Source organism: Apium graveolens, chromosome 9 (genome assembly GCF_009905375.1).
Source record: "Apium graveolens cultivar Ventura chromosome 9, ASM990537v1, whole genome shotgun sequence".
Taxonomy (NCBI): domain Eukaryota; kingdom Viridiplantae; phylum Streptophyta; class Magnoliopsida; order Apiales; family Apiaceae; genus Apium; species Apium graveolens.
Window position 1 is genome coordinate 146,120,228 of NC_133655.1, and position 15,229 is coordinate 146,135,456.

The 15,229-nt window shown below is 35.0% G+C and overlaps 1 protein-coding gene across 2 annotated transcripts; it reads left to right on the forward strand.

Annotated features, from left to right (window-relative positions):
* Positions 1-975: 975 nt before the first annotated feature.
* On the forward strand, positions 976-5,992 carry LOC141686616 (telomere repeat-binding factor 1-like). Of its 2 annotated transcripts, none has more exons than XM_074491646.1 (6): positions 976-1,178; positions 2,606-2,767; positions 2,966-3,180; positions 3,827-3,911; positions 4,830-4,913; positions 5,245-5,992. In XM_074491646.1, the coding sequence occupies exons 2-6, from the start codon at positions 2,618-2,620 to the stop codon at positions 5,722-5,724; spliced, it is 1,014 nt and encodes a 337-aa protein (XP_074347747.1). In that variant the 5' UTR covers positions 976-1,178; positions 2,606-2,617; the 3' UTR covers positions 5,725-5,992. The 2 variants fall into 2 exon arrangements, with proteins under 2 accessions (XP_074347747.1, XP_074347748.1); XM_074491647.1 differs by lacking the exon at positions 976-1,178 and adding an exon at positions 2,041-2,267.
* The last annotated feature ends 9,237 nt before the right edge of the window (positions 5,993-15,229 follow it).

Below are 15,229 nucleotides of genomic sequence, written 5' to 3' on the forward strand. Positions count from 1 at the left end.
CTAAATTTTCCATGCATAACATAGTGTGGGCTAAAAAAATTTACCCGCTCATCAGCATTACTATTCATCGAATGTTTTATAAAGTCATAAAAAATTGGGTTATTAAAGTCATTGCGAGCAGATACATACATAATGCTCCTATACTGACAATGTGAGAATTTAAATTAGATATTTATTTACATATGATCATTTTTATAATCTGCTATGTAATAAGTTATTAAATATCTTGATGGATACACAAGTTAAATGAGGATTTATTAAATAATTATTGGCTAAAACGTTACCAATCAACAAATTTAAAAGATTATCCAACATAGAATCTCATAAACTCAAGTGATATTGTAAAATATATTTTGAATAGGAGCAAATGCATGATGCACTCTTTTTTCCGTAATCATGATTCTTTTTATTAGGTTTTACCCAGTAAATTAAATTTATTAGAAAAGAGCACCATGTTTGCTTAATGGAATAACATTCTTCTTACTTCACTTCTTTTTACTCCACGAGAGTTTTCCGATAAAGTTTTACCAAGACATTTTTTTATAAAGACTTAAAATGTTTTGTCCATCAAGAGTATAATATGACCATAAATAAGTTTTCTTCATGATGGATGCGCTAGTTGCTAACTGTGTGTCATCAGCTTTAGATTACCTAGAATGATCTGTGTCAATGTCGAATTTTACAACATCTTCGTATTTTTTCTAGTAATTATATTTTACAACATTTTTGTATCTTTTCACGTGATTATAAGAATGTCCTGTCTCAATGCCGAGAGTTTTCCAATGAGGTTCTACGTAAAGATTTGGTGAACTTGGTCCGACAAAACATTTACAATTTTCGGCCCAAATTTGGAGGACAATTTCAAGCATGGGCAGTTCAGTAAAAATAGTCATAGAGCACGTGGATCGCGAATGCTTAATTATAAATAGTTCGTTACATCTGTCTAATTGCCTACAGGCCAGCTGAAGCGCTACTAATTTTTTTTACTCTCCAACGCTCAACGAAAAAATTTAAATAAAATAAATACCCAAATTAATATATATATATATATATATTCAACACTAGTTAGACAAGGATTTGACACTCGATATGTTCGAGGTACACAATTTCTAGGGTTCCAATCGGAGGAGTCGATATCTACTGCTTTACTCAGACGATAAACAATTCACATTCAATCGGTAACTTTTTCGTACATTTTTTTTATTCGACTCACATTTATGTATCTATTTTTCTGATTAATTTTTTCGATAAGAAAATGATTGAAGATTGTGTTATAGGCTCGTTTGTTGGTCGTAAAATATTGTCGTGTGTTTCGTTGTTGTTTTATTTTAGTGTTTGTGTGCAATTGTTCAGTTAATTATGTATTATTAGATAAGAGGACATAATTAGTTTAATCATATGTAGGACGTATAATGGGTAACTGCTTCGTTACATTTTTTAATCGGAGTCACAATTGTGCATTTGTCTTTTTGATTAATTTTTTTGATAAGAAAGTGATTGAAGATTGTGTTATAGGCTCCGTTTGTTTGTCGGAAATTATTGTTGTTGTGTTTTGTTAGTGTTTAAGCTTACTGTTTGTGTCTGATAGTTCAGTTACTTATCTACTATTAGATACGAGGATAGAATTAGTTTTATCATGTATAGGACATATAATTGGTAACTAATATATACATGTATGTACAGTATATCGGCCTCGCATTTGTGAATCTCTCTATGAATAAATTTTTGGATACGTAAATGATCGAAGATTGTGTTCTAGTCTCCGTTTGTTTGCATAAAATATTTTGTCGTGTTATTGTAAAATTTTACTTGTGTGGAATTTTCTGTTAATCATGTACTAGAAGCTATTACTAGATAAGGGAACAGGATAAGTTAAGATACGTAAATGATCGAAGATTGTGTTCTAGTCTCTGTTTGTTTGCGCAAAATATTTTGTCGTGTTATTGTAAAATTTTACTATTTGTGTGGGATTTTCTGTTAATCATGTACTAGAATGTATTGCTAGATAAGGGAACAGAATAAGTTAATTTACGTATAGGGGAATCTACTTTACTTTATAACTGTATTCTTTTGTGCCAAGTCATGTTTACGTATGTATATATGTGTTATTTAGATAAAATATTGGTGTAAGAGGGTTCGAAGTCGAAACTCAAACCCTCGGGAACTTGAGATTCGATAATATGTTAATAGGAACAAATTTACTAGAACTCTAAGTTGTGGATTAATGTACTTTTAACGGTGGGATTATGTTTGTAGAAGTTAACAAGGTGCATACTTTTTATAGTTGATATTCGCATAATTTTGAATTACATGGGTTGGTTTTCGCATATCCTGAGGTTCATCGAAATTAAGCTTCACATTTAGAAAAGTAATAGATGTTCAATTTGACAACACAATCTGGTCTGAACTCTGCTGTTTTACATTTGGTTTCGTGTAGAATGAATGTCGACGTATAAAATATGTAGTAGGATTTTATGAAATCCGAGTAGACCAGAACTGGTATTCAGTAGAAATTTTCATTCAAATACATATATTATGTTTTTCGATTTGCAGTTATACTGATAAGAAGCATTATCTGATGCATCTTTTGTTTCAAAATTTATAGTAATATTGGGAAATGGGCGCTCCAAAGCAGAAGTGGACAGCAGAAGAGGAAGCTGCTCTAAAAGCTGGAATTGCTAAACATGGAATAGGAAAATGGAGCACCATTATTAAAGACACCGAGTTTTCTACTGCATTGCATTTGCGTACAAATGTTGACTTGAAGGTATTGTGCATCAAGTCTTAATCATAGTTCTAATGGTGGAAAATAATTGTTACATTTCCCTGATTTAAACTTCTACAAATTGAAACAAATTTGCTAGAAATTTGTTACCTCCAGTATCCATATAATCCTTTTGCCATGTATGCAAATATTTTTTCTATTCTGCAGTAAAAGTAATGATTGTGACTATTTGAATTACAGGATAAATGGAGAAATATGAATGCTTTCTCCAGTGGGTTATCGCGACAGAGGTTCAAGCCTGTAACTAGTAATACTCAAGTGTCCCCCATGGTTTGTGATGAGTCCAGGTCTCTTATCACTGTTTCATTTGGTGATGAAACAATATGTGATGCCAAATCTCTTGCAACAATTAGCGAAAATTTCCCAAATTGTGGTTCTAAAAGACCAATTTCAAGGTAACATTCACTATATCTTATCTTTACTAAGAAAATACTCCTTGAGTTTGGTACATCAATCTCTGTAGTTCTGGCATGGGCTTTAGTAGTTTTTGGTTTTGTCTTTATCAAAAAATTCCCAAATAAATGAATCCACTTTATGATGTACTTTGATCTGGATATATTTTAAACCAGCAATTTCTGCAGAAGAATTTATGCGTGAAATTAATAATAATAGTTAAAGATGTAGACTGTAGAATGTAAACCAGGATCCAGACCCATGTTGCTATGGGGAGGTATGTTGAAAATTGGTTGGACTGCTTTAGACAATTTAAAGACTTGTAGATGCATTAGAGTGAAGAAAAGTGATGTGCCATGTGTAAGTGGAATAAAAATAGGAGAAACACACGAAAGATCCAAGTGGCCTTGGGCATTGAATATCTGCTAACACGACATATGTGATGTCGATATAAATAATCTAAAACATATACGTCATAAAACCAGATTGCATTAGGTTGCACTTTTAAATCAAAAGCTTATATTTTTAGACAAGGTAGAAATAAATGATCATAGAATAGTTTTCAATGATTCAACTATGCAGGACATTGGCATCCATAAATTTATGTGTTAATTGACTGCATATATGGAATTTTATTTTGTCGTTTAGGTTGGATGATCATATATTAGAGGCTATAACCAATTTGAAGGAGCCTCATGGTTCAAACCGGGGTGCAATTGGCGCATATATAGAGGTATGTTGCTGAACAGGTCGAACTCTTGGTTGTAGAAACAAATCATCATTTTGTAATTTCTGGGGGCTATGCCTCTATAGAATTTCTGTTACTTAAGTGACAATTTGAAATTATGAAGCATTGCATTTAAAAGTTTTTTTTATACTAAACGTTTCTGTTATATAAAATTATTCCCATGTCCCTCACACACATGCCAAAGAACGAAATCAGATTTCCAATTTGAAGAGACTACCAGTAAAATTTGTGTAATTTATGTACTGTCATATATTAAGCTGAACCCATATACCAATTAGGCAAGGTTTTGGGATGACAAAATGGAAGACTGAAACTCTTTCAGTGAGAGGTAGAAGGGACTTGTACTTCATGTCTCCCAAGTATTAGTACCGTGAGTCTGTAATGCCATTTGTTTCTGGGACCAATTGGTTTGGTAACAGTACGATAACCCAACTTTAATCAATCATCAATCAGTTTATTGTTGTCTAGCTCTCATAAACTTGTATTGATCTTATCTATCATAATTACTTGAAACTTGAAAGTGGACAAGATCATTTTAAAGTTTAACCCACCTAGACCTTTCATGAAATTTCAGCTCACCTGATGTTCAACTTCCTAGAAAGCTAAAGGTTTAAACAAAAAATTTTAGAAGGAACTTTACCAAGATCTTTGAAGTAACCAAGTGTAAAGAAATTAATATATCACACTCAATACACACATACAGCATTTATATTAGTGAATGACTTCATTTATTTCCAACAAAGAAACAAATTAACTGTCAACCTTAATGTCTGGTTATTTGGTGTATTATCAAAAAAATTCATGCTGTTTGTATTTCTGTATGTATAAAATGCTAGATGAATTTTAGGTTAATTTTGGGAAGAACTGTTTTTCTGATATGATACTACCAACACTCATATGCAGGAACAATACTCAGCACCTCCGAAGTTCAAAAGTTTGTTGGCTGCAAAATTGAAGCTTTTGACAGATGACAGGAAATTAATTAAGGTACCTGTAGAAAGATAGTTAGAGCTAACACTTGAGGTAGAAGAACATGATGATAATTGAATTCATTATTTGACTTTGGATTCCACCATTCTCATACTTTTGAATGTAATGTACATAGATTCAGAATTTTTCTGGTAAAAACCAAAAATATCAACTTTTATAATCTATAATTATAATGATATAATAATTCAGTAGCTTATATAACTTGCAGAGATTACTTGAGAAATAAAGATAACATCCCTAAGTATATAGTGTTTTTTACCTTTCTGAAATTGCTCTGTTAAATAAATGTTTAGACCATGGATCACAATGTAGTTGTTTGCTTCAACAGGTAAAACATCAGTACAGGATTGCACCATCTTTGGCTACTCTGGATGTAAAAAAGAACAATTCCCCGTTGCTGCTGGATGACAGGAAGGATAGTTCTATACCAAGGATGAATGACACCGTAGGTCCTACTTCCCCATTGCTTAATGGAATAAATTGTCCTTCACAAGCAGTGGGGACTGACCAGATCAGTGCTTCATTTTTGCTGAAAGGAGACAAGCCAGTTAACCGAATTGCAAAAAAGAATCACCTTGAAGTTCTTACAAGAGCTGATATTGATGCAGAGTTGAGAAAGATGATATGTATGACTCCAGAGGAGGCAGCATATGTGGCCGCACAAGCAGTCAAAGAAGCTGAAGAAGCTATGGCTGAGGCTGAACAGGCAACAAAAGAAGCAGAGGATGCAGAACGCGAGGCAGATGCAGCACGAGCTTTTGCTGACGCATCAAGTCTGGCTTTGGAGCGTAGAAAAATGCGATGGTGAAGTCTAAAGAAATCTCATCTGGTAATCTCTTGTCATCCTGTTACTACAGCAAGATACTTCACCAACTTTGGAAACTGTTTCGAGGAAAGGTTTTGAAAGGTTAAAATACACAAGACGAAAGGTTTGGCTTTGATATAGCAGTGTAATAAACTGCAATAGAGCTAAAGTACAAAACGATAAAATAATTGTCAGCGATTTTCCAGAAGTTGTTACTTTTGAATAGAATTGACATGGCAATGAAAATGCGAATGATTATGGATATTTTTGAAACTTTCCGAAACTACCTTTAAAGTTTAGAATATTAATTCTTTGACTTGCAATTTTTTTTTGCAATAACTCAACGCTATTGCACAGCCCTCTGCCAAAGGGACATCACTAACTCTCCACAAGCCTTTCTCGGAAAGTTTACCTACTTTTTGCTTACATGGTTAGATACGATAAAGTTTGTTTAGTTATACAAAGCTGTATAAATTAGGACCATCCAATTTGAAGTTGCCAACTATCTAAGAAAACGAACGACTATATTCTCGGCATGAAGCATGAGCTTACGTGAGAAATAGAGGTTTAGAAAGAAGAAATGTGCATGGAAGATGGTAACGTGAATGGGACAGCTTGAAGAAGTCCCATCAAATATTGATACGTATCCTGAAGCTCATAGGAGGATTTAGGGAAAAAATCGCCCACGCCGCAATTTTATCTTTGATAAACAAATCACGATATTTGATGAATTTTTGGTTGATTTGCTTAAAAGTTAAACAATGAATGATGCCGAAAAAACTTATTATCTAGAAATCTCAATTTTCTTATAGGTATTGATGGCTTCAAAATTCCCCTCCCTACGGACATGTCCGATTGGAACCAAAATATCACAAGCTTCCCAAGATTACCTTCTCCAATAATAATCATAATACATCTACATCGGCATATTTTAGAATAAAAGGCCTACACCCTCGAAGGCGTATCCACAGCCCTCGATGGCCGTAAGTATATCCCTCTGAAAGCCTACTTCCCGAAAGCTTCCCGTTAGCCTATTCACGTAGGTTTTACTTCCGTAAGCCACTGGCCTCACTCAAAAACCTTATCCTCCAAAATTTACACGTGTCCTCTTCCTAGACGCCTTGTCACCCTTCTCCACGCCTTTCACGTGTCCCAATAACCTATAATAATCATATAGCTACTAATATAGGGGCCATCTGGCAAGAAATAGGGTATAAAACGAAAGAAAAGGGATAGACAACAAGACAACTAAAAGAAGCTAGACTACCCTACGAACCTAACCAAAAACCTTAAACACTGCTATCAGGTATTTTATCAACCCAGTGGAGTGCTTAACTTCGTAAGTATACTGTTTACTCTCTTCCACTCCAATTTCACCCGGCCGGAATCTTCTTTCTCTCTTCCCCTCTTGTTTTATGTCCAGCGAAGATCAAGGCGGCCCATGGGTTGAGTTGGGTCGGTTTGGCCCTCTTAACGATCCAACCCATTTAATACGGGTTACAAAAATTTTAACCTATTAATTTTGAAAAAATTAAAAAACCCTACCCTACTAATAATGTGACGGGTTGGGTTGGTTAGGGTTGGGTTAATCGGGTTGTTAAAAATAATATTATGTCACAATTATATTATTAGAAGTGTCATGATGCATAACTTTTAGTATAAAAGTATTTAAAAGAGAAATTCACCAGCGCATATAAATAATTAAAAACTGGAAGAAAGAAAAAAAAATCTACAACTAATGGAGTTCAAATAATATATGAGTTTAAATAACTACTTTCATTTAAAGGAAAAAAGTGTAGTTGGAATTGTTTTTCATGTATACAGGAAGCTAATCAAATGATCTGCCTTGTAACTGATAAAAGTAGAGAGACAAAATAAATAACTAGGGTTTTATTATAATAATTTATAATACTTAATAATCAGGATACATGTCTCAATATTTATATAATAAACTGTTACAAGCTAAATTATAAAAATACACTTAATATAATATATCACTAATAATTTATAATAAATATATATTCTAACATTCCCCCTCAAACTCACGATGTTGCACCATTAAGCATCGAGAGTTTGTCAGACAAGAGCCGGAAGCGCGAAATCGAATGAGCGCTTTGCAATCTGAAGTGAAGAAGAGACATAAGGTAAGATGATAGTACCCTGCTGTAAGTGATGACGGGTAACATGACAATCAATCTCAATATGTTTAGTGCGTTCATGAAAAACAGAATTACGGGTAATATAAACTACACTCTTATTATCGCAATATAACGGAGTAGGATGAGTAAGCTTAATACCCAAATCTGCAAGCAGCCAACGTAACCAAACAACCTCACAAGTAGTAGAAGTCATTACACGATACTCAGCTTCTGAAGATGATCGAGAAACAACATCTTATTTCTTACTTTTCCATGAAATTAGAGAATCACCAAGAAAAATACAAAAACCAGTAGTACACTTGCGATCCTCGGGATCTCCAGCCCAATTAGCATCACTATAAGCACGCAACTCTAAAGATGAAGTAGAAGGAAACAATAGACTCTGAAACTGAGTCCCTCGAAGGTATCTGAGAATACGAAGAACAGCTCCCCAATGCACGGTAGTAGGAAAAGTGACGAACTGACTAACAACACGAACAACATGCGCAATATCTGGACGAGTAACAGTGACATAAACGAGACTACCCACAATAGTACAAAATAAAGTAGGATTCCCCAAAGGAAGACCATCGGATGACGAATATCGAACATTAATCTCAAGAGGAGTATCCACAATCTTATTATCTATAAGGCGAGCACGATCAACTAAATCAGCAATATATGTAAACTGTGATAAAAGATAACCCTGTGATGAAGTAGCAACCTCGATCCCTAAAAAATAACGAAGCAAACCTAAGTTTTTCATAGAGAAACAATGAGCCAACTCCTGTTTTAACGACTCAATACTAGCACAATCATCACCAGTAATAATCATATCATCAACATACAAATCAAGAGAATACGACATACACTTGTACAACGAACAAATAAAGCAGAATCATGATGACTAGAATGAAAACTAAGTGAAATAAGTACTGTGGCAAATTTCTCAAACCAACTACGAGATGCGTGTCGTACACCATATAGTGACTTACGAAGTCGACAAACATAACCAGGTCGATGAGGAAAACCAGGAGGAGGTGTCATATAAAATTCCTCATGTAGATCACCATACAAGAAAGTATTTTTAATATCCAACTGAAATATGTCCCATTTAGAAACTGAAGCAACTGCAATTAGAGTATGAACCGTCGTCATCTTTGCAACAGGTGCAAAGGTCTCCTCATAATCCAAACCATACTCCTGAGAATAGCCTTTAGCAACAAGCCGAGCCTTATAGCGTTCAACAGAACAATCAAATTTGGTCTTAATTTTATAGATCCAATGACTACCAATAGCATATTTCCCTGGTGGTAAGGGAACCAAGTCCCACGTATGTGTCTGATGTAAAGTAGTAAGTTTCTCAGCCATAGCTGCCTACCCAAAGAGGATCACAAACAACATCTCTATAGGAAACAAGCTCAGATAAACCGTGAACAGATGTAACAAATGAGGCAAATGAAGGAGAATAAGATGAATAAGAAAAATTAGGAAGTCGAGTGGACTTACGAATACGAGTAGATTGACGAGTTGGAGGAGGAGGATCCAAATTCTCTGGAGAGGATTGAGTAGTCGTAGACGGGGGCGGAGATGGGGGAGTCTGAGATGTCTCAGGAACTGAAGTACTAGGAGCTGTGGATAAAGTTTCCTCAACATCCAAGTCAAAAGGATCAATACGAATGAGATCTGCCTATGTCATATTATGGGAACTAGCAACGACATAAAAATATGGAATATGCTCAAAAAACAAAACATGACGAGAAACATATAACTTTTGTCTGGCAGGATCAAAATAACGATATCCTTTCTGACTGATACCATAACCCAAAAAAATACACAAAGCAGATTTAGGAGTTAATTTTGTACGCTCTAAATATGGGAGAAGGACAAAACAAGTGGAACCAGATACACGCAATGAAAAATAATCTGGAACATCTTCATATAATTTCTGCAAGGGAGACAAACCTGAATTATGAGAAGTAGGAATCATGTTAATCACATAGGTCGCAGTAAGAACTGCTTCCCCCCAAAACATACTAGGAACCTAAGCGGACAACAAGAAGGAGCGAGTTGTTTCTATAATATGACGATGTTTTCTTTCAGCAACTCCATTTTGTTGAGGCGTGTCTGTACACGAGGTTTGACGTATAGTACCATCAGAATCAAGTAACTGGCAAAATTCATTATAAGTGTATTCACCCCCCAAATCACAACGAAAACATTTAATAACAGCAGAATGTTGAGTATGTACAAGAGCACGAAATTCCTTGAATATATCAAAAAATCAGGCATACGTTTCATCATATAAACCCATGTAAAATGAGTATAATCATTAATAAAGGAAACATAATATCTAGAACCTCCCTTTATGGGTACAGGTGAAATCCCCACATCTGAATGAATAATATCAAAAGGTGCAACAATAAAAAAAATACTTTTATAGAATGGCAAAGCAGCAAATTTAGCTAGTTTACAACCACTACAATCAGAAATATCATGAGTTTTTAAATGTCTTAAATCTCCTGTAGAAACCATATATTGTAAACGAGGGGAAGACACATAGCCCAAACGAGAATGCCAAAGATAAAAATCTGACGAATAATTACTCAAATGAAAAGATGATAAATCAATAGTAGAAGCTCTAACATTCGAGACTTTCAGTTCATCTAAAATATAGGGTCTCTCTTGCCTACGACCTATCCTAATCATTTTCTGAGATCTTGGGTCCTGAACACAACAAGTGGAAGAAGAGAATGAGAGTAAGTATTCAGATGCACATAACTGACTCACAGAAACCAAATTCATCTTAAGATTGAGAACATAATATACATCAGATAGGGACACATTAGGTGTGGCAACAGAACCAACACCTTCCAATAATATGAGAGAACCATCAGCAGTCATAATAGACAAAGATGCGATAGAATACAAAGATATAAAAGATGATAAAGTTGGATACATGTGATGAGAAGCACCCGAATCCAAAATCCATATGGAAAAAGATATACCTGATGAAGTGGAGGATGATAAACCTAGTGAAGGAGATGTAGACGTAGCAAAATTCTGTTGAACACTAATCGACTAAAGAGAATCATCTTTACTGAAAGCCATGACAATAAAACAAACAACCTCAAATAAAATAGAGCAATTAACGAACTAATTTTTCCATAACCTAGCTCTAAATACCATGATAAAAGTAGAGAGACAAAATAAACAACTAGGGTTTTATTTTAATACTTTGTTAGGCCCTTAATCAACTATAGAGGGGGGGTGAATACAGTTAATACGATCAACTAGACAAAGCTTCAACATAATCAAGCAGTTTTTATATAAATCTTATAAAAACTTATTACACAAGTACTCTCTCGAAAGGATGAACAAAATATCCTTGAGAGCTACTAGGTTATGCGAAAGATATAACAATGTCGCAATGCATATAAGATGAACCTAAACTATGCTTTTGTAAAGCACAGCTACCAATGTATAAGGAATCATATTCTATCAACAACAATAAAACCTTTACTAATGCTTCTGAGATAAAGTCCTTCACCGCCTTGAAATTTATGTTTCCTTTTCCTCTTCAAAGATCAACTGATGTGACAAATACTGATCTCGTCATCTGTTGACATCATCATCCATCGAATACCAACATTCGTTGACGCTTGTAATCATCATCCGTTGATGCTTCTGATAGTTTCTGTTTGATATCATCAATTGCTCCTAACAATCTCCCCCTACTTGTTCATTATGAAATTATGGACAAGTTCCAATTGATGATGTCAAAGCTATCTAAATGCAGGAACCAAGTATGCATATTCAATGTTGCTTTAGTGAATATCAGACTTTTACTCTTCATCCTGAACTGCTTCGTTAACTTGAGCAATGTCAGAGGTTAACTTCACTTCCTCAGCTCAGAATGCTTCCAGAAATCTTCTTTTAATCACCAGCTTAAATAATTTTTGCTTCGATAAGATTTTCTTCAGTATCAAGAGCTTTAACTACTGTATAGACTAAATCTATCAGAGTTTAAGATTTAAATTCTTAGATATTGTCTTCAGCTTTAGCTTTTGACTTTGAAATCTTTCACTTCTCCTTTCCTTTAAGGTTCATGTCAGCAGTTCCAATAGCTTTTGATCTGAGGGATCTTTCACCTTCTGCCTGACTGATTTCCCTTATAAAAATACCTCTGGTTGGTCTGTTAGAAGGTTCATCTTTATAAAGTACTTGAGAAATAACAGCAATATCAGCATTTGCTGTCTTCATAGAATTTTTAAAGTCTTCCTCTGTTTGCCTTAGTTGTTCAAGATCAACTCTAGGATTTTCCTTTGCAAATATTCTTATACTTACTTCAGAATCAAATAATTGAATCTTTGGATCTTTGTAGAATAGAGTTGTCTTTCTTCCTTTAACTTTCAAAGTTTGAAGATATTGGCTTGCTTCAGCACCAGTTTCTTTCTCCAGAATACCTTGGACTTCATCAGCAACAATTGTGACTTGTGAAGATTTTTGCAATTTAGTAGTCATAGTGAATTCTTCAACTTTTTTGTCATTCCTCTTGCTTCTTATTTTAATCTCTTTGGGTTCCCCCTTATTACCTCCATCAGAATTTTCAGTAGCAGAGATATTCAGAGTCTTCAATATGTCAACGACCAACTTGGGAAAGGGAAAAGTGAAACCGATATCGAAAGGATAGTAATAGAAACATACCCAATTAGCCCTTTAAAAATCTTGTTAGGAATATGTGTATTAGTTTGATGATAAGTTAAGCAAAACACTTAAGTAGAAATCTAGTGTTTGTAGCCTCAACGGATAAGACCATCTTGGCTATCCGTTGAAGGAGTAGCTTTACTTAGCAATAAGTTTAGTATTGTAGCACATTTCACTCTCTGGTTCTAAGCTGTAATTCTTAGATGTTGTTAGGAAATAATCAGTCATGTTGACTACTAATGGATGTACAAATAGGAGGGCTAATTGTAAATATTTCATGCCTTGTAATTTTGTATAAGTGAAGAAGTGTCAACGGATATTGAAGACCTTCAACGGATAAGAAACAAAGCTTCAACGGATGTCTCTAATGCTTCAACGGATAATATCCATCAACGGATAAGTGCTTCAACGGATAAAGACTTCAACTGATAATGCATCAACGGATAAAGCTTCAACGGATAAAGCCTCAACGGATAAGGCATCAACGGATGAAAGCTTCAACGGATGCTTAGTTCATTAGCAGTTGATAGTGACAATTCACAAGCTGACAGAGGCACATGGGTTGACAGAGACATACTGGAATGTGGAAGCCTCTAGGAGGAATCAAGAAAATGCAGCATTTCCATTCTGATGCAAACAAGGAAGTATTCAAAGATTTACAGATTATCCTAGATTGCATTGGATAGAGAAATGAAGAAGAAACATGTGAAGAATCTTTTCAATTTTATTTTACAGTTTGTCTTCACTTGTAAACTTGGTGATATATAAACCAAGTAGCAGCTAGTAATTAGAGATGAATTTTCCTGAGCTGTTTAGAAATATCATAAGAGAAAATCATCTAGTTTGTACTAGGAAGCAGCTGTGATTTAATTTTTTGAATCACAGATTTTCTGAAATAACACATCTCTGGTGGAACAACAAATCCACCAGAAAAGTTTTTAAGTTCTTTGTGCTCATTACATTTGTGTTTGAATATATATCTGTCTGCATCAGCTTCAAGCAATTCACACACAATTGATCACTCAAACACTTAGCCTTAGAAACTGCTCAAAACTTGAAAAAGTTTTGAGATTTACATTCAACCCCCCTTCTGTAAATCTCATTGTTAGTCCACTGGGAATAAAAATTGGTATCAGAGCAAGCTCTTAACATACAAAGAGTTTAAAGATCTATTCTGCTAACATCATGAGTGCACAGAAGAATCCTCCTGCTACCATCATGAGTAGGAAGGATATTGGTGTAAAGATCCTAGTCCTGGAAAAAGATAATTATCATAACTGGAAAGTGAAGATGCATTTACATCTTCTTTCTCAAGATGAAAGCTACATCAACTGTATTGAAAATGGTCCTCACATCCCTCACAAAGTAGCCACAGCTGCTACTGCAACAGTTGCTGTTGGACAGTCCATTCCCAAGCCAAAAGCAGAATGGACTATTGAAGACATGGAAGAAATCCGTAAGGATAAGAGAGCCATGAACATCTTGTTTAATGGCTTAGATCAAGTTATGTTTGACAATGTCATCAATAGCCAAACTGCAAAGGAAGTTTGGGATACTGTACAAATCATCTGTGAAGGTACTGAGCAGGTCAGAGAGAACAAGATGCAGCTTCTTATTCAACAGTATGAATATTTTCACTTTGAAGAAGGTGAATCATTAAATGATACCTTCAACAGGTTTCAGAAACTGTTGAATGGATTGAAGCTGTATGGAAGAGTGTACCAAGTCAAGGATTCCAACTTAAAATTTCTTAGGTCTCTGCCAAAGGAATGGAAGCCCATGACTGTCTCTTTGAGAAATTCTCAAGATTATAAGAACTTCACACTTGAAAGATTATATGGAATTCTGAAGACTTATGAACTTGAAATGGAGCAGGATGAGCTGTTGGAAAAGGGAAAGAGAAAAGGAGGAACAGTTGCTCTTGTAGCTGACAGTGAGAAGATGGAAGCCAGGAATGAGGAGAAGACAATGCCAAGTCTCAAAATTGGCACAAGCAAATCAGAATCAAGCAAGGGTAAAGAGCAAGTTGCTGAGGATGAAGACAATTCCAGTCAGGATGAATCTGATGATATTGAAGAACATTTGGCCTTTCTGTCCAGGAGGTTTGCAAAAATGAAGTTCAGGAAAAACACAAAGTTCACTCAGCCAAACAAAAACATGGTGGACAAATCAAAGTTCAAATGTTACAACTGTGGCATTAGTGGACACTTTGCAAGTGAGTGTAGGAAGCCAAATTCTGAGAAAAAGAAATTTGAGCAAGTTGATTACAAAAAGAAGTATTTTGATTTGCTCAAACAAAAGGAAAAAGCTTTTCTCACTCAAGATGATTGGGCAGCAGATGGGGTAAATGAAGATGATGATGTGGAATATGTCAACCTAGCCCTGATGGCTAATTCTGATGAAAATGAAACTAGTTCATCAAGCAACCAGGGACAAAGAAGGAATCTATGGTACTTGGACAGTGGTTGTTCAAGACACATGACAGGAGATTTCACCCTGCTCACAGAGTTTAAGGAGAGAGCTGGCCCTAGCATAACCTTTGGAGGTGACAACAAAGGATTCACTATGGGATATGGCTTGATTTCAAAAGAAAATGTCATCATTGATGAAGTTGCATTGGTTGATGATCTCAAACACAATTTATTGAGCATCAGTCAACTATG

Coding starts and splice junctions, on each gene's coding strand:
- LOC141686616 (XM_074491646.1), top strand. CDS start 2,618: ATGGGCGCTCCAAAGCAGAAGTGGACAGCAGAAGAGGAAGCTGCTCTA. Junction 3,912..4,829: donor CAATTGGCGCATATATAGAG/GTATGTTGCTGA, acceptor ACTCATATGCAG/GAACAATACTCAGCACCTCC. Junction 4,914..5,244: donor ATGACAGGAAATTAATTAAG/GTACCTGTAGAA, acceptor TTGCTTCAACAG/GTAAAACATCAGTACAGGAT.